Raw genomic sequence first — 21,969 nt, 5'->3', positions numbered from 1 at the left:
AAATGTTGGACTTTCTCCAACTTACTGCTTTGAAATTAAATTAAAATGTCAAAATTTGGATTTTAACTTAAAAGAATTGTGAATTTCTGCTGCTCTCCTTGTAGGGTTTTTCCGAAGGAAAAGAAAAAAAAAAAAGCAATGCAAAGCATATGGGTTTCTCCTTTAAAATCCCAAAGTAAAAATTTGACAAATGCTAATTAGCTTTAACTGAAGTGCTCCTGGTAGTGAGAATGTCTTCCATTATGAATTGTTCAGTATATGTTAAAAAAAGTCTACTAAATTTGGGCCTCCGAAGCATAGGGGTACTTAGATATGTACATTATATACTAGTTTTTAGTTCTTGTCCAGAATTTGCTGAAGGGATTGTTAACTTGAATGAGTTAGTTCACAACTAGTAAGTAAGTAGACAACGTAACCACGAGGTGGCACTCTAAGAACGTTTTATATTGGGGTGACCATACACCTGAGGAGGAACTGTTTTATCGTTAATCCTAGTACATTTAACTTCTTTGCTTGTGAGCAAAGGTTTGAGTCTTTGATTTGGTTTGATTTTTGTTTTGATTTTTGTTTTTAATTTAAATGCATTTACCATATTTTGCAACTATTGCAAATTACTCTTAGCCGCAGGCATGCAGGAGAGCAGAACATTCAGCTGTCTTTCAAAGGCTATCTTTGTCTTTAGCTCTGTCATACTGTACATTTTCATGGGTAAAATGTGTAGTGTGAATGGACATTAAACATTCTGTCAGTATGAGAGATAGTGCACATCTCTACAGGCTCTGTCAGATCTGCTAGTAATTATAGGAAGAGTTGGTGCCACTTGACCTCTCCAGCTATTGCTGGTGGTGCTAATGCTCCGTACATGCTCTACAGCCAGCTCCTATATTAGGCCAGAGCTGAGGGTTGCAGACCCCTTTTTGCAGCCTGTCCACCAGGCCCTTTTTCACAGCTGCATAGGATTGTTCACAACATTTTATAGGATTCTTTATAAATACGTAGTTTCTACAACAAATATTTTGTTTTATGAAGTTACTTTCAGACTTTACAAAACTATAGCTTTGCTTTCTTAACACTTAAAAATAAAACTAAACTATCTTCTGTAGGAACTCACATCTGTCCAGTTTAAAATGAATCTGCTAAAGAGACTTCATTTTTCATCTGACGTCTTTCTTACGAAAAGCAATACTAATGTAACCTGAAGTAGGGCATTGATAGGACTTCTTTTCTCTCAAAGGCAAAAGTAAACATTACTGTAGAAGATGGAGCCATGTCTCTCACCACAGATAACCATGCTTAATCACTTTCTACAGCAGTATTGCCAAAATAACAGAACTCATGCTTTATAGTTGAAATCTAAAGATTATTTATATGCCTTTGTACATTCCAACTGCTGAGATCAAAATATAACAGTTATCTCATAGGAGAAAACTTCAGTTTGTTGTTGTTCTTATGCATTTAAGCACTGCTGCTAAACTTACTTTTTCTTCCAAATCACAGTCCTTGTATCTGATAAAGGTTGTGATTTGGTTGGATGAAAATAAGATGGAGAAGGACAGGAGTTTAGAAACAAGACTACAAATTCTTGTTTACTTATTTTGAGTTATGTTTCCTTAACTTTGCAGTGGAAGAAAGATTGTACCATGGATGGACTTTTGGGAACTGCAGCCAGTAGGGATCTAAAATAAATGTTTGCTTTTCTTCCTGTTTCTAATAGAAAAATTGAAAACTGTTTCATAGATAGTGCATGGAGTCATAGCTGGAAGCAGTGTGCTTCTTCCATCCTCCACTCTGATTTTCAGAGCTTTTCCACTGCCTTCTTCCTCTCCCCACTAATGATTATTACTTCACTGGGTTCTGGAAAAATTGGAGCAGAGCTGAAAAGAATACAAATGTTGTTTTCTTACCCTATCATGAACACATGTAATAACATAGTATTAAATACTGTGTTTCTAGTGTAAATAATAGTTACTAATGATTTTTTATGCATGCAGGATTTTGTCATAGCAATACCCTTTTCTACTGAGAGCAAAAGCAAAATGAGTCTTTTTTTCTTTTTAAACAAAATTATCATTACTAACTGCTGTTTTCAAAACAAACATCGTGCTATTATGCTGCTGTATTTTTAATGATACGGCTGTTTATTGGAGTGTGGTGGGGAGCTTAACTGGTTTCTCCAAACACTTGAGGTTTTTCACTGCGGTGCTGCTATTCCTGGACCATGGGTAGTCAGCAGATCCCAGAACTCTTCCACTCTTAATTGCATAATTTGTGTGAGTACTGATTTGTTATAGGCTTACCAGCCTTTAAAGTTTAGATAGATTGATCTTTACTCTGCAAGTGAGCAAGTACAGTGTGTGGGGAGAAAAAAGATGTAAAAAGAAATTTACTGATTCTTCACTGTGCTCCCTCCTTATTCTCCCTTAAATAGTAACAGAGCAAAAAAAAATAATGAAGGATCCATTAGATTATTTATAGCATAAGAGAAATCTAACTGAACTTACGCTGTGTCAAAAATGTTTCAAGTTATTACTTCCTTTTGTATTTTGTCCTCCGCATCTGTTTAATTGCGAGCGTAGTGCTCATTTAACTTCAGTCAGTGAGTAACGTGCTTTCTATTATTATTATTTTATTTTTACGTCTGTTCAGCTGCTGGGTGTCATGGGTAAGTGACACCAAGCCTACTCTGTGGCATTTCTTCAGTTATATGGGAAAAATAAGCTGTTGTGGGTTTTTTTTGTTTTTTTTTTTTTTTTTTTTTTTTGCCATTGTAGTTTGTGTGCTTTGTTTGAAATACTTAAATTCTGTTGTTGAAAAAAAAAAAAGTGTTCCATTGCTTGCAAAGGTCCTGTTTCTAAGCAGATAAGCGAGGATATTAGCAGTGTTCATTTCCCATCACTTGTTATTGTGCTTCAGCCCCAACAGGAAAGTAGGCTGCTCCAAAAATGAGCTGTGTGTATCCCCTGGGTACCTCCTCTTTTACCAGCATGCCATTTGGTGTTAAGCAGTCTGGTCTGTAGTGTCCGTGCATTAAGTATCTTAAGTAAGACTCAGTTGATTGACATAGAGAAACCATCAAATAAATAACTGTCACCATTATTCATCTGGTGGCCTAGAAGAAGGAGATGGAAAGCCTTGTGTTGTGGTGGAGTAAGTTGCTGCTTCTGCCATTTAGCTGTGAACCAGATGTGAACAGGACTTCTAGACCTGTCAATACATGCTTATATGTGCAAAACTGAAAAAAGATGATTTTTCATTTATTTATTTGTGTGTGATAAGCAAAGGGAAGCCATCCTTAGTATCTGTTAATGAGGAGTCAAGACAATCAGGAAGTTTTGAATGCTTTATAGTAGAAGCATTGCTGCAAGTTGTCTGGAACTGTAGAAACAGTTACTTGTATTAGCTGTAAAGCTGAACTAATCCAGTGCAATCAGGTGAACTACTTTGTTTTACTCATTTTCATGTTTTGATAACAGGTACACTCTGGATGAGTTCGGAACAGCTCGAAGGAGTGCTGTAGTCCGAGGCTTTATAGATGCTCTTACTAGAGGAGGTCTAGGAGGTACTCCCCGCCCTATTGAAATGCACTCCCACGATCCTCTGAGGTACTGTACTAGTAAGAATGTGTAAGAAATAATTCTTCTTTTCACACTTTAAATCTCTCACACTGTGAACCCCTGATTTACACAGAAATTTCTGTCTTTGTTTAGGTACGTCGGGGATATGCTGGCCTGGCTGCATCAAGCTACAGCGTCTGAAAAAGAACATCTAGAAGCGATGCTAAAGCTTGTAACTATTCAAGGTAGTACTAGATTTTGAAACATATATTGGGAAGCGATAAGAAAATAAGTTAAAAAGTGTGAGTAATTTGTTAGACTGGGCTTAAGTTATGAGAGTTGAACTTTCATTTTCCTGGAATTAACTTCAGAATAGCGTAGGTTGCATTTTGCCAGAAGAAAGCCCTTAGCAAAGATGAGTACTTCAAATTTTACTCTTTTCACTTTACTCAGAATAGGTTTACGCTAAATTTATAAAGGGACAAAGAGTTCAAAATTGTCTCTATGAAAATATTGTGATAGATTACTTGTTGATCTGTTAAGGATTATTATCTCTTGATCATTTGCTTAGTAATTTATTTCAATAATTCTGTTCCTTCCTTCCTGCAAGTAAAATGGAGTTTTCTTCTGTCTTGTAACATACCAGCGTAGGTTTCTGAAGGTCAAAGCAGGTCACTCATAGATGTGTGAAGCTTTTTAATATCAAGGCTCTCCTTTATTAATGCATCTACAGATTCTAACACAGATTCTTCATCCCCTTTGCTGTTTTTTAAGTAGATTGAACCATGCTTTTAAGAAACTTTTCATGTAGAAGCTGTAATATGTTTAGCCTGTATGGCTTAAGCCAAAGACTTACTAAACAAATAAAACATGTATGTTCAGTTGTAACAAACCTCAGCGTTAAGAGCTGATGTTTAATCTGTATTTTTGGTGAGTTTCTCAGATTGTATGTCTTAATTGAGTCCTGCTCTGGGATTTAAAGTTAATATGCATTCTCATTTTCCTTGCTGCTGGAAGTATTAAATAGCTTTTGTAATTAAAGGTATATGAGCAAGTAGGCTGTTTAAAGTAGGACTGTTGTAAATCAAACCAAAGGAATGTTGTTGGGTTTTAGCTACAGTTACAGCATACTGTAGAAGTGAATTTAATTTTACACAGTGATAATATCTCAGAGAGTCAAGAACGCAGACCTCGTGATGCCTGCATGGTGGAGAAAAAGACATGGTAATTCTGTACGTGAAGATCTGATGCTTTAGCTGTAAACAGGGAGTTGTTCAGGAAAAGCTGGCCACACAGAGAATGTTACTGCATCTGGTTCTGCAGCTGACTCTGCTATTGCCCAGTCTTCCATTCTGTTCTGAAGTTCTCCTCCCTTGTGCAGTGCTTTGTTTAACTATTAAATACTCTAGTCTTCTGGCAGGAAGTCAGGCTCAGATACTACGTCCTTCAAATATAGATATATTTTGAGAATTTCAGCCATAGGCCAGGGTAAAGTAGTTGAGAATTCAGGGAGTAGAAATGTTTTGGAGAAAAAATTCCCAAAAATATCACCAAGACAAAGCTTTTTTTTTTTTTTTTTCCCAAGGGACTGTTATAAACAAGAGTTTCACTGTCTGTCTGAAGCAAAAATGTTTTTGAGAGCTTATCAGGAATGGCTTTGCCATCACTGTTGCCCAGTTTTTAGGAAACCTAGGGAGGGATTCTTACCTTCACAGGGGGAGCAACAAAGCCTAGAGGATGCATCCATTAACTGTTCCTCTGCATCTTTGGGAGAAATACTGATGATGATAGTTGTAGGATAAGGTCTTGAAGATGAAACAGTATTTAATGGGATACCACTGAGTTTAACAAGGACCATTAAGTGGAATGTGCAGCATTATGATTCAGATTAAGTAGATTAAGATGATATGCATCATATAGCTATACATCCTGAGTTGGTGCTGACTAATCCAGTGAGCACAGCATGTATTGTACTGAGAGATTCAAGATGAATTATCTGTATTGTTATACAGTCTTCAGGTGTCTTGTTGCACAGGCTACAGGAAAAGTTAAATTGGTTTAACTTGCCCATTTAAAAAGTGGGCATCTTGTTGATTTTGATGATAAATCATGAGAGTGATTTGTGTCTCCAGAAAGCAAATCTTCCTAACAAAAGGTAGGTCTGATAGGGGCATTTTCAGAGGCTTCATCAGAACTGTTTGTTCTGTTCTGTTTTTTCCCTCTTTCCTATAGAGGGACCCCAAGAAGCTAGCATAGAGTAGGCAAGTGAATTTGAAGGCAAAATTTAAGTGAAATAAGCTTTCTCTGTAATAGGTCAGTCAAATGTTTTAACTTCAGTTTCAGCCTGGAGATCTATTTTGGAAGTAAAACCATTTTTGTAATTTGAAATCAGGATTCTCTGAGTTCAGATTATTGTTTAAATTCTCCTATAAAGTCTATATAATTATAATTTCAGGACTGTGGAGAAGGTGATAAATTGCATCTAAACAAAAATATTCCCCCTTTCTGTAAAAAAAAAAAAAAAAAAAAAAAAATGAGAGAGAAAAGAAAAGATACATCTAGCTATCTACAGATGGAGGCAGATGTAGGTTTGATCCCAGTGGAAGCAAAACTGTGTGAATGCTATTTTGGAGAGATGTTCACAGTTTTGAGTGTAGAGAGAACGATCTAAATAGCCCACAAATAAATATTCAAGAATAACTTTTTAAAAGTTTTATAAGCTTGCAAATGTTAACCCTTGAAAATTAACCTGACCAAAATACTTCAAAAATTTTAAGCATTTAAAACACATTCAGAAAAGATTAATGATTTTGTATTGTACTGGACAGACATAAAGCATCTGGTTCTCTTCTGTGGAGCTCAGGTATGCTGCTGGTAGGGAGCTTTCCAGTCCTGTAGAGAACTTGTACTTGAAAAGAAGGGAGAATCGCAGGCATTCTGTTTAAGAGAAGCAGTAGAAACCTATTTTTTATGGAGTTACAAGAAGCTAACTGGAGAGCAGAAGCCACATGAAGGTACAAGAAAGATGTCTCTTACAGAAGGGTATGCAGAGTAAAATTATATATGGTGTAGCAGGCAGCCAAAAGCATATGTTCAGTAATGAACTGTTTCCTAAAAGTGATTCTGAGTCCATAAGAATTGTTTAATCCATAATTCTTCCATGTCACTGTGATGTGCTAATACTTGCAACAGTTATATAATCAATCATGTTGGGAGATTTATTTTTCCTGTTTGCTGAGTCTAAAATATTCTAATTGGACATGAAAGTGTATTTGACAGCACAAGCATGTGATATATCAAAATTGTAATTCCATCTCCCTTGGTATTTAAACTCATATATTTTTGCAGCTAAAACTTTCATATCCAAGAATTCGTTATTAAGTCAATCTGGTCTAGATACACGACTGCAAATGTGTGCTCGAACAAAAGTGGCTGCTCCTACCAAAAATTGCCTAAATTATTAGGGTGTGTCTGGGAGTTAGCCATTACATAACAGGCCACAAATCTTGTGGTTTGTAATCTTGCTATCTTCCTTAGTATTGATACTTCAATATACAGACATGTTTTTATTACTTACCAACGTAGTATGCTTCAAGACAACCACCACACCGAATTTAGTTGTTTATGCTTATGTGGCTTTTCATGTATTTTGGTCTAAAGAGGCTTTGTCACACATCTTTAATCTTTTATATGTTTTTTTTTTTTTTTTTTTTTTTTCTTAGAGGTATTCTCTGCTAGTGTGAAATGAGATCTGCAAAATATAGCTTCAGGTCACCTGATTTTTATCACATGTCACAGTCAGTTTGTTTACTGTTCATTGCATGGGTCCCATCTGAAGATGAACTCCTGTTGACAAGTTTTAAATTAGAATTAAAGTATTGCTGTCTCCATAAATCTATTCTGAGTTGTTACTGAAGTGAGAGCTTGAAGATCTGTTGCTTTCAGTTTGATTGATTTATGACAGTGCTGGTTGCCATGCAACAATTCATTTGTGTTTCACAATAAGATAGGGCAATATTCTCTTTTGTATATAGTTTGTTCTCTGAAAGATCAGTTTCAACTGCTGCTAGAGAGGAAGCATTTGCTAATGCTGTAGTAGTACACTGCAGTGTGCAGGTACGTGTGTGATTTAATTTGTAACACTACAACAAGCACGTCACTACCCAACACTGATAGATGCATGTACTTATAGTTCGGGCCTTTCAAAATGATAAGTACTGTTGCTCCTTGAACATCCCAGTGCCCTTTTTTTTTCCTGTTTAGTTTTGAGAACTGCCTTACTGTGACAGCTTCTGGCTAGATCATTTACTCTTTCCTTTTTTCCTTCTGCCTCAAATCCCCAGGCACTGCATTGTGCTAGGAAGCAATCACATAGCATAAGGTAGTGACTTTTCAGGACTATGGTTTGTCATGCAAGCATTTCTTAATGGCTAGATGTGAAGTTCAGTGGAGGTGTAAACTAGTCCTGTGGAGAAAAGGACATGTAGTTCATAATGCTTTTTTATGGAAGAATAGCTCTTACATGTGTTTATTTGTTTTATAATAGACGAAAAGAGAATTAAATTTGCATATTCTTAGCATGTGCTTGCTTTAACTATAGGTGTGGAAGAAAATATTCAAGAAGTAGTTGGGCACATCACAGAAGGTGTCTGCAGACCTCTAAAGGTGAGGTGTATTGCTTTTCTTAGAACTCTAAAAATCATTTAAAAAAAAAGTTCTGTAGGGTTTTTCCAGGTCCCATGCCCTATCTCTACAATGTATTTTCATTTTCCTTGTTTGTGTTAGGTTATCAGCTTTAAAAATCATAAAACCCTTCAAAATTAAAGGTCCAGTAGTTCACAGATAGGTAGTTCATGGTATGATAATAAATAGTTGTATAGTGAGAGATACTAGGATAGTAAATCTGTATCTTGATTTTCTTTTACTTTTCTTAAAGTTTAATGATCACAGAATCACAGAATTTTCTAGGTTGGAAGAGACCTCAAGGTCATCGAGTCCAACCTCTGACCTAACGCTAACAGCCCTCCACTAAACCATATCCCTAAGCTCTACATCTAAACGTCTTTTGAAGACTTCCAAGGATGGTGACTCCACCACTTCCCTGGGCAGCCTGTTCCAGTGCCTCACAACCCTTTCAGTGAAGAAGTTCTTCCTAACATCTAACCTAAAACTCCCCTGGCTCAACTTAAGCCCATTCCCCCTCGTCCTGTCACCAGGCACGTGGGAGAACAGATCAACCCCCACCTCGCTACAGCCTCCCTTGAGGTACCTAAAAAGAGCGATAAGGTCACCCCTGAGCCTCCTCTTCTCCAGGCTGAACAAGCCCAGCTCCCTCAGCCGCTCCTCGTAGGACTTGTTCTCCAGGCCCCTCACCAGCTTCGTCGCCCTTCTCTGCACCCGCTCAAGCACCTCCATGTCCTTCTTGTAGCGAGGGGCCCAAAACTGAACACAGTACTCGAGGTGCGGCCTCACCAGAGCTGAGTACAGGGGGACGATCACCTCCCTAGCCCTGCTGGTCACGCTGTTCCTGATACAAGCCAGGATGCCGTTGGCCTTCTTGGCCACCTGAGCACACTGCTGGCTCATATTCAGCCGACTATCCACCATCACTCCCAGGTCCTTCTCTGCCTGGCAGCTTTCCAACCATTCCTCTCCCAGCCTGTAGCTCTGCTTGGGGTTATTGCGCCCCAGGTGCAGGACCCGGCACTTGGCCTTGTTGAACTTCATGCAGTTGACCTCAGCCCATCAGTGCAGCCTATCTACTTAGGTGCAAAAAATTTAGCTTTAGGATAAGGGTATCGGAATGACTGTAGTGGGTCAAATGAAAAATCATTTTAGCTTAGTACCCTGGTTTTTCTAGTGTCTGTTTTATATGCTTAGGGGAAGAGTGTACAGTTTGTGCAAGTGTGTCAAGATACTTCTGTGGAATAGTTCCTTTGCCTGTTTGTGGACTTATTGAGGACTTACTGAGCCATAGCTACTCCTCTGTATTTGATACACCACAATATATTTTTCTTCCTTGAATATGTCAAGTTGGTATGAAATTATGTTCACAACATATCCAGCAGGAGGGAAGTGCACAGTTCAACTGTACTGTTTGAAAAGCCAGCTCCTTTTGGGTTTGTTATGTTTAATAACTCCAGCTCTTGTATTGAAAGAGACTGTGAAAAATCGTTTCCTAGTTATCATCTTTGTGCCCACCTGATTTGCTGGATTTCTGGCATATCCCTCCACAGCTTTGCCTTAGTTTACTGTCACCAGAACAGTACAGAAACCATTTTCAAAATCTTTGATCATCTTGTTACCTTTGTCTGGACCTTATTTTTACTTCTGTGGTATTCTTTAAAATCTTTAGGCTATACTCAGGCCAAGAGACTATACTCAGTACTATGCCCCTGCCCAAATGTCCTTTCACACAATGGAAATGGGTATTTGTATGTGTACGTCTGTATTTATTCGTGCTTTGAAGAACAAAGTACACCTGAATGTTGAAATTAACTTCGTGCATCGAGCTTTGCAAATTAGAGTCAACAAATATTCTGCATTTTTGGTCTCTGACCTAGATGCCAAGGGAGCATAATCTTAGTTCCTTCTCTGTGCAGCTGGCGGTGACAAGAAGGCACTGCTGCACATTGTGCTTCTTTGAACAGCAGACAAATAACTTGGGAGGGCGGGTGGCGGCGGGTGATTTGTGTGTAGCCCTTTCACACACAGGCACGTGGGAGAATAGGGCAGTGATAAGTCACTGACTATCACTGCTTCATGAGTGCCCAGAGCTTGACCTTGGCGCAGCCTTTTATGAGTGAATTGAGACTGTGTGTACCATGGAGACAAGACAAGACATCGACTGTCCAAGTGTAAAGAAAGTCAGCACTGTTTTGGTCTGCCTAACCAATATCTCCTGGTTGAGATAAACAGGCAACATAGCTGTTAGTAATAAATAATTACATACGGATAGCAGGTACATGATATCTTCTTTAATAAAGGAGAGATTAATCCAGGTGAAGTTTTGTCTTTTGGGTAAAATACCTCATACTTCGGATGTTTGGAATTGCTGCATGATGCTAATGATCAGCGGTTGTAGATTAGGGATTCTGCAGCTGTTCTTGCTCTGTTCAGTGCTGGGGAGAATTCCAGTATGTACTGGTGTTAATCCATAAAGTGATCTCATTATTTTGAAATTTTCAATAACAAGTTGCAACAAAAACCTATAGAGAAATATTCGCAGCAGTGGGATTACTTTAGTTTAGTTTTTAAGAATATACCTGCTTGTTTTCTACCCAGAGGCTTTGCACCCAAGAAATACTTTGGTTCAAGCAGAAAGCTAGAGTTAACTGGGCATTGTCTCTTGTTGAATTTATTTCTGTTCAAATTTATTTCTCAGAAGTCAGCATTGTATTGTATATAAAATCATAGAGGTTGGCTTTTAGGGTGTTTGACCTGAAGGATGTTTGTTTTTTCTGCAGGTTAGAATTGAGCAGGTGATTGTTGCTGAGCCAGGAGCAGTTTTACTGTACAAGATTTCCAATCTTCTCAAGTTCTACCACCATACAATCAGGTATACAAACTACAAAGTATGTTAAGGATATAATTTTTATTACTATTATTTATTGTAAGCATGAAGATTACTATATTAAAAAGGGTATTCTTGGCCTTAGCAGATGCCATTTATCTGTTCACTCCCATCAATTCATATGGAGTCTGCTTTGGAATATGGCATCAATTTTTAAAAATCGATAAATAAATTTTATTGTGTTGATAGATGTTTTATTTATATCTATATATGTATATATAGATATATATGCACTAAGATGACGAAGTATCCCTTTCAGAAAGTGATAGAATTAAATTCTCTCTTGAAATTCAATTTTTCTTCCTTAAACAGCTATGTTTGGATACCATTTTTTCTGACTGTGCACTTGCATTTTCCTGTTGCGAAGATGCTTGCCTTATTCTGTATCTGGCTGTTCAAGGTACACCAATAATCTTCCAACCTGTCAGGTGCCACCAAGATCAGTGAACCAAGAGACAAGCCAGAACCTCTGTTTTTTATAGATTGTGGCATTTAGAGTAGTTCATATTGGCTAGAAACAGCAGTAGCAGGAAAATTTTCAGCCACAGCCCTGGACTGAACTGCTGAGAATTTGAGTCACTAATATAACTACTATTTTCTGGTATTTATATATTGGTTAATAATAAATGGTTCATGGGCATCTCCTCAAGTCTTCACGTGTGATGGCACTACAGGTCTATGGTAGAACACATATCAGACCTTTTTTCTTTTATAATATTGAGCAAAATGTTTTATTCCTAATTTTGTTGCCAAAAACAGTTTCAATATTTTTGCTGTTTCTCTGTCTCCAAAGTCTGTTTCCCGGTGGTAGTAAAGCAATTGAATATGTGATGTTAAAATGGAGGAGGGTCTTAGGCAGACCCTCCTTAGGAAATCTGTTGCTTTCTCTCCTGCTATGATACATTGCCTAAAGACCACTGAAGCACCTTCTGTCAGCTGAGTAATTTCCTCTGTATACAGGAAGTCCACCCAAGTAATGAAGGGAAAACCCGCTTGGAGAAATGACCCATTAAATGCAACAAGATTGTGTTCTGAAAATCAAGCTACAAGAATTAGCTCCATTATGATGCAATTTTTTAACCTGCCATTTTGGTAGCGTAGAAGTGTTTTTACTTTTGACAAAAGGTAGATTAGTGAGACGTTCATAGTCAGGTAAGGTAGTTTAGGGTTTATGCAGTAGTTATGTTAAATGTAATAGCCTGACACTCAGAACAGCAAGGCATGAATTCTTGTATCACTGGAGATGCCTCACATCACACTGAATAGAGGTAGGATGCTATCCCTAGAGGACAGTGTGATAGAATAAAGCTATCAACCTTTTTTGTTTATGTAATCTGTTTTGTATAACAAGTAGATTTGCATAATAACAAAACAAAAATCCAGTAAATGTTAGAATTATACTAAAATGTTTGTACTCAACTTTAGATAGACTGTACTTAACCATGTCATCAAGCAGATGTTACTTTTGATAATGCTTGTTCTCACAGTCATCTTATGAGTGAATCTCTCAGAAAGCCAATATGGAGAACTGTTTCCTACAGTGACTTGTTGTACGTTTTGAACTCTGAAAAATTTGTGTTTGAAATGCTGTCTCAAGTTTCTGATCCTGTCTTATTCCTCCCTCCCTTCAGATTATGTAGTTAATCTTAATTTTGTTTTCAGTGGTATTGTGGGAAACAGTGCAGCCACACTGTTGACAACAATTGAAGAAATGCATTTGTTGAGTAAGAAGATATTCTTTAATAGTCTGAGCCTTCATGCAAGTAAACTCATGGACAAGGTTTGTTTCAACATCATGCGGCTTTCATATTTCAAAACCAAAACTTTCATTTCTGTTTTGTCTAGTAAGATTATTAGATGAATAGCTGTTTTAGACTTCAGCTTTTCCCAAAATCAGTTATGTTGTGTCTATATTCTAGAAAAGGGATATCGTTAAAAATTAAGAAGTTTTTTAATTCTTTAATTACTGTGGGTAAATATGTTTAGAAATAATGTTATTAGCAGCATTTGATAACAGAGCGGCAGAGAAGTTTACATAGTTCTAAAATCTACAACCAACAAAAGTACTGATTGTGAAATTTCCCAAAGTGCAGTAAAGCAAGGTCAGCTGATTGAGCTAGATAACTTGTATTAATGCATCATCAGATCAGTAGTCAATTACTCATGTGTGTAATTCCTTTCTTGAAGTTATGAATATATCCCAGGAAGCTAAGCTGAGTAAAAGCAAAACTTAAACTTTTCTGTCTTTTATAAAAACAATTCTATACCGTGAACATGGCTGTTGTTAAAAGGAGAATAGACTTTTGTTAAACCAAAAAAACACCTGTCCCTAAGCCAGCATCACTTCCTTGGTATGTTTTCTTCTCCTGTTTGCATTTCAGTGAACTTTCCATTCTTCAGTACCTAATACAGTTCTTGTTAAGCTCTGCCCGCTGTATTCGTATCTGGTTGCTGATGGTGGATCCACCAAATAAATCTCACCTTCCTGAGATCTAAGCAAAGTAAAAGCAAATTGTTAGGCTGCATATCCTTTTCCATTTGCTAGGGATCTGATCTTTATCCAACATCCCTATCTGAGATGTGGTAGGTTGCCTAGGTCTTAGAATCAGGAAGAGGTGACTTTTCCAAGGCATTGCACAACTCCAGAGTTTGGCAAAGAAGTCCCCACGTTTCTGTTTTTTCAGCTTAGAAACGCGGTTTGAAAGTGGAAAACAAACACTAAAATTTTGTAAATGCATTTCTGAATTAGTTGTATTTAACCCAATGGAAAAGCACAGAATACATGTAGATTTGCAGAAGCTAATCTTTGTGCAAAACCTCGTAGTTCCCCGAGTAGTCACTGGGATGTTCTGAGTTTGGCTAATGTTGTTCTGTGGTCCCAAGGTAGTTTTCTCATTCTGCTGTTTGCCTCTGGTTCTGCTTCCTTGCCCTTCTGCAAAGTCTGAGGAATGCCTTTCTCAAGGGAATAGTTGTTCCTCTTCTTCTTTCCTTCCTTATATTTCAGTGACTCCTTTCAGTGGTTTTATACCCTTCATCAGATGACTCATTGGTTGCTGCTGGTCCCCCAGTCCTTACTGCCAAGTCCACCTAGCACATTGTTTGTTGTCATGGGGTGTTTCCATTTCAATATAGTGTCATCAGAACAGTAGTTTCTCTACTACTGATGGTGAGTTCATGAAAAGTACAATGAACAGAGACCATGTGATTTTACCCAAGTATGAACAAATAAAGCTTATGGTGTATGCTAGCTGCATATTAGTTCCTCAGAATATTTTCTTTCCTAATGCCTAATCTGAAATAAACTATTTGTTTGTGTATTTGCTCTTTTTATGAAGAGAAATCAGTATTGGACCTTAGCAAAGAACTACGACTGCTTAGAAAGAATGTGCAAAGTAGTGTTTAACAAAAGTTTTCTTGGCTTTGGGCTGTATTCATCTCTGTTATATTTAGCTCTGTTGTGTTTAACTTTCTGGGTTTTGCATCTTACTCAGACGGGATCCAGCATAATTTTTCTGCTTACATAACTCAATCTTTGTACTTTTGGTTTGGACGGTAGGCTGTTTTCAGTTTGGAGATGAGTAGAATTAAGGAGGGGTGATAAAGAAATTGTGATCCCCCAATTAATGGTGTCTGTTCTTTTTGTGGTCACTAAGGGAAGGTTGTGTAATCCTCTTTGACCTCTTAGTTCCATTCCCCCAGTCTCTGGCCTGGATGTAGCTGCCTCTAGACGCTGCCTTGTTTTATAAAGGAGTTGAATTTGGGTTTACTGACTTTAAATGAAGATGGTGGTTGTGCGTGCAACCTTCAATGGCATTTCAGTGCAAGTCATTCAGGATGAAGTGGCATACCCAGCCTACTGTGTATCCCATAAGATCGTAGTATTGTTCTTTCTTGTAAACACATTCTGTATATTAAATCTGAAATTGTCAGTTGTACTTTGCATATATGCACTCTGAAGATCTTTCCTCAGGATATAATTGAGGTCAATGGATTAAAGAGACTCAGAAGTTGATTAGATGTATGAGTAACAAAGGCTTTTGCAATTATTTATTAATATGCACTTTCAGAGTTAGCTCTGGTAACCATTAGGGTGAGAAGAAGCCTGACTGTGGTGATGTGTAGTATTTGTAACAGAGTTTTAGCCAGTGAATCACTTTATATTATTTCCCTTTATAAATGGGCTACTAAATTGATAGAATCATGTCCTATTTTCTCATGACTAAAATTAGTTTTACTTCACAAAAAATGCAAAATTAGTAGGCTGAATTACACTCAGAAACATTAGTTTTCAGCTGATATAGACGTTTATTTTGTCATAAATTTTATTTTCCTGTTACTTTATTGTGTTAATACGCAGATAATCAACTTTTATGCCTTTTCATACGTCTCCATTAATATAGCACTGGAAGTCACAATGGTTTTATATTTTGAGGACTCTCAAGACTGCTTTTTATCATCCAGGGTTTTTATTTTTTGTTGCTAACGTGTGTTCAGACCAAAACAATGCCTGTGTGTGAGTATGAGTCTCTTCGCATCCCAACTAGCTTTTTGCTATGCATCCCACTGCATCCGTTTCCAGATTTTCTGTTTTTATTTTCAGAGAAGAGTAAAGTACTGGAGAACAGACGTTTGTGCTTACATATATGATTGCAAAGGCTTTGCTGCTGATCCATTATGCACAAAGAGGATACTCACTTGTAAAATTATTAAATTACTTTTCACTTCTACAGTATGGAAACCATGTTTTTTTCATAATTCTGCTTACATTTTGCATTTTAAGCAGTTGATAAGCCTGTTTCAAAGAATATCGACTGTCCGTTACTTTGATTAAATCACCATTTTGATGATAGTATTCCCTCAATATCAGCAATTGTTGATAATAATCTAGAAATCACAAGCAAATAATTTGAAATGGAAATCAGTTCTACAATTTTTATTTCATTTAAAGAGAATGTAAGTGTTTTTGTAATTACTGTGCATAGCTACTCAATTCCAGAAGATTTAGTCATCATTACTGATGAATTTGTAACTTGACAGGGGTTTCTTCAGCCATGTGAAAATTTTCTTGTGCTATAATGTGGGGAGAACTGTCTAGATTAAATTGATATGTTGTTATTGTGTCTTGCTATGATATTTTTTCTAGTATCTACAATTTAATAGTTGATAGGTGAGCAGTATTTAAGCAAAACTTGCTCTTAAGTAGAGCTAGTTGTGAACTTTTTAGACAAAGAAGGTTTCACTAAATATGCTAACTCCTCTAGACCATCTCCTTTGAATGTAGAGGAATGACAGGACAGATTTGTCTCTGTCCTCATTACCACAGAAAACTTAATTCCCTGGGTTGTTGATTATTCTGGGTAGAACATTGCCTTCAAAGCTGGCTGGCGTTTTGTTTCTGAAGCACAATGGGAAACTGAGACTTCAAGATGTTCTTTCTAGGACAAGAAAGCAGCTTCCTGTTCACATCTGTTTTTGAGGAAGAGTCCCATATTGCATAACAAGTTTCAAAGTCACAGGGCTGTATGGAAACTTGAAGGCAGTCTTAGATCAAGATTCTTCTTCTTTGGTTGTCAAATCGTCATTGTAGATGATACAGGAAAATCCCTAGTTATTTCAGAGTACTTATTGGCTTGCTCAGATGCACTTTCCTGTAAAGGTTTTTTTCATTACATCCGCAAACCTCAAGCATTCTGGTTGTAGTCTGAAAATAACAGAGTCAGCAGTTCTCACAACTTCAGATTCTTCAGTCTGAGAATCTTTTTATCTTGTTCACGGTCACACTTCTCAGGTGGCTCCTTAGGATCTGAAATCTAAGCTTACTGTCTAAATGTAAGTTCATTCTTATCAAAAGAAAGGCAGCAAGTATGCAAGGGAGTCTTTGTCTCCTGTCCTCCTTGAAAGCTGCTGTGAAGCTTGGTGACAGAAATTCCAAAGCTACTTTGTTTTCAGGGTCTGAAATGCAATCCACAGCTCTGAGATTCTTGGATTGTCATAGGACTCAACGCTGGCATCATATAGAAGCTGTGCATCATTAGCCTTCTGTGTCATTGAAAGTTCAGTGCATCGACTTTTATTCTATGGGCTTTTATCCTTCAGAGGCAGTCATTCCAGTGCTTTTGAGCTCTGGTAACAATATGTTTAGGTTCTGACTTAGAACACCTTCCTTACTGAACCCAAATGGGGTTTGGCCCACGTTAGTGTCTCCAGTCAGAAAATCTTGTTGGTATTTGTTTCTTTATATCTTTCTCGAACCCCCAAAAACATGCAAGGGAAGTGATTTAGAACTGTGGGTTCAGTCTTTAAATATCCTTTGTGTTTCCTTTGCCCATGCACTGATAAATGAAATGTTCAGGAATTTGGGATTCTGATTGTGTTAATCGCTGTCTAGATCTAAATAAAACCAACCTGGTACAGGTTACCATTTTACAGATGATAATAAATCCAGGGGAAAAATACTAAATGCAAATAATTATCAGAAAACAAACCAGTCCAATGAAACTGGAAGCAAAGTTAATAACACCTAGTGCACTGGAGTGGATGGACACTCTTCAGTTCTCTCATGCTGAGAGAATTGGCATTTGAAATCACGACTCCACTGGTGAGGCACTTTAATGAGCCTCTTACACATGGCTCATTATGACAGCATGTTTTATTAGACCAGCTTGCAATAAGGGAATTTTCAAGCACACCTGTCCTTACTCTGGTTTCAGTAGTACTCCAGAACAATTATTAAAGGAAAGAATTTAGTGGGTAATATTGGTGACAGGGGGACAGTTGGTCTAGATGATCTTGGAGGTCTTTTCCGACCTTTATGATTCTATGAGTAATTTAAAACACTGGAGTGAATCAAATGAAAGGTATCATAAGGGTACTGAAGAGAGATTACTCCAAGCTAACCTGTCAGCTGCTGTCTGAAAAGGATGATTATTAGTAGATAACATAAGGTCAGGCTTTGGGATTTTTGTTACTTAATGCTGGTCTTTTAGCATGCATACTACATGTATGCAAGTTAAATGTTACAATTGCATTATCTATTAAGTTGGAAAGTGGGAGAGGTATTAAAGTATTGCATGGGAATAACTGTAAACTTCTCCCTCATAATTTGGTTCCCATCAGAATAAGGCCTCTTGGGTTTCTGGGAAAACAGCTGTGGGACAGATGAAACGAGGTAGGTTGATGTGGTCTGAGTGATGTTGTGGTCTGAGTGGATCCATGTGAACAAAGGAAAGCTAACAAGAATTTTTCTATTGTCTGTTCTTCCAAGTCCAACTTAAAGCTAGAAAGAAAAGCATGCCATTAGGCATTCTCCTTTGGAATCTGTGATAGGATTCTAACAGGGCTGAGGAGAGCTTAGACAGTTGCTCTGAAGCTTCTCTGGCAGACATGCACACGTTTCTTATGCTGCTGCTGTTTAACCGTGGTGAAAGTTGTCTCGTTTTCTAGAATGAAGCATCTGCTGATATGAGCCTGTTGTAACTGAAAGGGTGAAATACCCTGATACATTTTTACAGGGTTGCACATCTTTAGTGCTTTGTCTCTGCCTCCTTGCCAGTGAGGGTTTTGAAAGTCTAATTTAAAAGCTGATTAGGCCGTTCAAAAAGCCACTAACATTTTCATCCTCCCTCTTAGCAGTGCATTCTTTGAGGAGCTGTATATTTAAAATTACTGTTGTCTTTTATTTAACACTGCTATCACAGAATTGCAGAATAGATGAGGTCAGCAGGAACCTCTGGAGATCACCTAGTCCAACCATCCTGCTCAAACAATGTCATCTAGAGCAGGTTGCTGAGAACTCTGTCCCATCGAGTGTCTCCAAGGATGGAGACTGCAGAACCTAGTAGTACAACTGTCTCCAGTGTTTGACTAATTTCACACTGAAAAATTGTTTTCTGTAATCCCATGGAATTTCTTGTGTTTCAGTCAGTTCACATTGCCTCTTGAATTGTCACAAGTCATTGCCAGGAAGAGCTTTGTCTCCCTCTTCTCTACTCGTCCTGTGAAGCATTTATACACATTGATAACATTTCCCCCAAGCCTTCTCTTCTTGGGGCTGACCAGTCCTTGTATGAGAGACATTCCAGTGCCTTCACAATCTTTGTGGACCTTCACTGGACTTGCTCCAGTAAGTCTGTGTCTTTCTGCACTCTTAACTTTCTAATGGTCAGGTAGGGTAGTATGTAAATAGTTCTGATTGTGTGCTTATAGAGTGTTTTCAGGTGCATATATGAGCTTCTTAGAACACTGCTCTCATTGATGTCTGCTCCAGTACTTACTAGTAGTACATCAGTAGAAACAAAAATCGTGCAAGATTACTTTCTTGGTAATTATTCCCCACTGACTGATATGCAGAACTTCAAAGCTGAAAAGTTTAAATGAAGATACAACCTTTTATACTAAGCCTCACATGCAACTTGTAGCATCCATTATTATTTTAGGAAAACTAGTTTCTGTTTTGTGTATTAAATTTTAAAAATTGGGATTTTTTTTTCTTGTTTTCTTTGGATGAACAGCTGGTTGGACTACTTTTGGCATGTCTGAACTGCTAGTTACAGCTGATTAGACACTTAAATACTCTTAGAGTATGTTTTAATGCTATTGAACCGAACTCTTCTGAGAATTTTTTAGCTAGTTCTTGTCTGGCTTGTGTGTGAACCAGGTACTTCAAAGGGTGCATTTCAAATCTATTTCTCTGGAAATAGCGTCATTTATAATCATTTTTTAGTTCATGTAAAAACATTCAGGACATGATTTTTTTTTTAATTAGAGCAGCAATTTAGTTCTCACAAATTGATGTCAGTAGCTTCATCTATAAATTAAGATACATCTGCTTTAAACCTTTTTTTTTGCTTCTAATTCTGAAAAAAAATCACCCTATATTTATGTGCAAAAGGTTGCAATTCTCAATGTGAATATAGCACTGCTTTAATTTTCCTTACACTTACTGATAATTCTGCCTCTGTTGAAGTAGTTGGGAATTTCAAGCTAATTCTAATAGAATCTAATGATCTAAGCCTCTCTTCCTTGTGGTGGTTTATTCTCCAGCAGTGTTGTTCCTTGTTCCCATCTAGAAAACAGTGGACTTCAAAAGAACAGGTTAAATGAAAGATGAAGCTAATTTAGAAACTTCTGACCATCATCTACTTCAAGGGACAAAAATTCTCTGCAAAGAAGCCTGAGATTATCATTGCCATGATCTGTGTGTGTATTGGAAGTGAAAGCCCTATCAGTCCCTACTCTCAAATTAATGCCAAAATATCCCTGAACACGGTCCAGTTCAGGTCTGAGAACAGGCTGTTCAGGGCACAATCAATACCCCTAATAATAACAGGAATAAACAAGGAGGAAGTCACTGCTGTAAATTTCAGTAGACTTTACTACTAATCACCGCTGAGTAAGTGCCTTTTTCCAGATTAGTTACTTCATTGCTAGGAGAGTATTTATTTTAAATTTTCAAGACTATTTATGCTGAACAACAACTGTTCTCTGAGCTTATTAGTTCCAGTTCTCCATTAGTTCCTCGAATTCACTATACCATCTCTTGGAAAGTGAGCACAGAGGAACATTTTGTATTCAGAAGGATGCAAAAGAGTTCTTGTTAGCGACAGCTTTGGACCCTATTAACCATGGCTTTAGGGTCCATCCAGAGCTACCTTCTTTTCTTGCTGAGCAGGAGTTTTAAGAGCTTTGCAGAGGTGCCTACTGCCTAACTCTGCTGCTCCCACACGCCTTGAGTGGCACAGGCTAGTCCCAGGCCAAGCCAAATTTCGTTCTCACACCCTTTTGGAAAGAGATTATGCTTTGATGTGTCCACTTGGTCTGTATTTCTGGGAGTCTCCTTACTCCCATGTGATCCAGCCAGACTTGTGTTTACCCTTGAATAGTCAGGAGATGGGAGAGAGGAAGACAGGTTGGCAGAAGGAAATGGGGTCGGCAGTTTGGGTTGTGGTAAGGGGTCTGGATGCAGCAGGAAGCCAGTTTGAGGCGTCACTGAAGACAGGAAGACACAGCTACATTCCTAGTGAAAAAAGGATTCACTGCAGTTTCTTGAGTGTACTTGAGTTAGCTTGTGCTAGTTCATTTGTGTACTGGTAATTTGTGGCACAAGCTTGCTAGGGATTAAGACTGTTGCATCTATGACTACTGAAGCCTGGCACGGCTCTCATACCCGGCCACTCTGCATGACAGGGGCTACGCAGTCTTGTCAAGAAGATGACTTCATTTGACTGTTTCAGTATGGCCCTAATATCCTAGAGCTCTGCTTGTACTAGATTATGGAGCATTTAAAGGAAGCCTTGCTCAAAGTGAACTCAGTGGTGCCAGCAGTGTGGCTATTCTCTGGTACTTAATCTAGCAAATGTATTTTTTTTTGCTACCAAAACCTGTAGTGTTTGTGTTTCTACAGATTATAAGGTAGGCATGCTTTGAGTGAAAGGAGAAATTCAGTTTTGCTTGTTTGTCACTGAATGGGGTGGTTATTCTGAAAGTTGCAGGCAGTTATAATCTGAAACATGCACGATTTGTCCAGTGCCAAATTAAAATTCTTCTCTGCATGGCTACATGTAATTTTTCAGTTAGGTGGTTTTATCTGTGTTATCAGATTTGATGGTGTTTGCTGTAAATGGAGTTTAAAACAAACAAAACCAGATATTTTTGTTCTTTAGGTTGAACTCCCACCTCCTGATCTGGGCCCAAGCTCTGTACTAAATCAGACACTTAATTTGCTACGTGAGGTTCTGGCATCTCACGACTCATCGGTTGTTCCATTGGATGCTCGTCAGGCTGACTTTGTGCAGGTACACGGGATTTTGACTTCTTTGAGAAAAGGAAAAAAGAAGTACATTT

General features: G+C 37.8%; 1 protein-coding gene across 1 annotated transcript in view; it reads left to right on the top strand.

Annotated features, from left to right (window-relative positions):
* The window catches only part of COG6 (component of oligomeric golgi complex 6), a 51,233-nt gene that overhangs the window by 18,805 nt on the left and 10,459 nt on the right, over window positions 1–21,969 (top strand). Inside the window, exons 9-14 of the mRNA XM_032196419.1 lie at window positions 3,474–3,602; window positions 3,708–3,799; window positions 8,155–8,219; window positions 11,021–11,112; window positions 12,790–12,907; window positions 21,789–21,920. Coding sequence (XP_032052310.1) covers window positions 3,474–3,602; window positions 3,708–3,799; window positions 8,155–8,219; window positions 11,021–11,112; window positions 12,790–12,907; window positions 21,789–21,920 — 628 coding nt within the window. The remainder of the gene's footprint in view (window positions 1–3,473; window positions 3,603–3,707; window positions 3,800–8,154; window positions 8,220–11,020; window positions 11,113–12,789; window positions 12,908–21,788; window positions 21,921–21,969) is intronic.

This window comes from Aythya fuligula, chromosome 1, assembly GCF_009819795.1.
Source record: "Aythya fuligula isolate bAytFul2 chromosome 1, bAytFul2.pri, whole genome shotgun sequence".
NCBI classification, from domain to species: domain Eukaryota; kingdom Metazoa; phylum Chordata; class Aves; order Anseriformes; family Anatidae; genus Aythya; species Aythya fuligula.
Note: the sequence above shows the minus strand (reverse complement) of the source record. Positions and strands in the feature narration are given on the sequence as shown.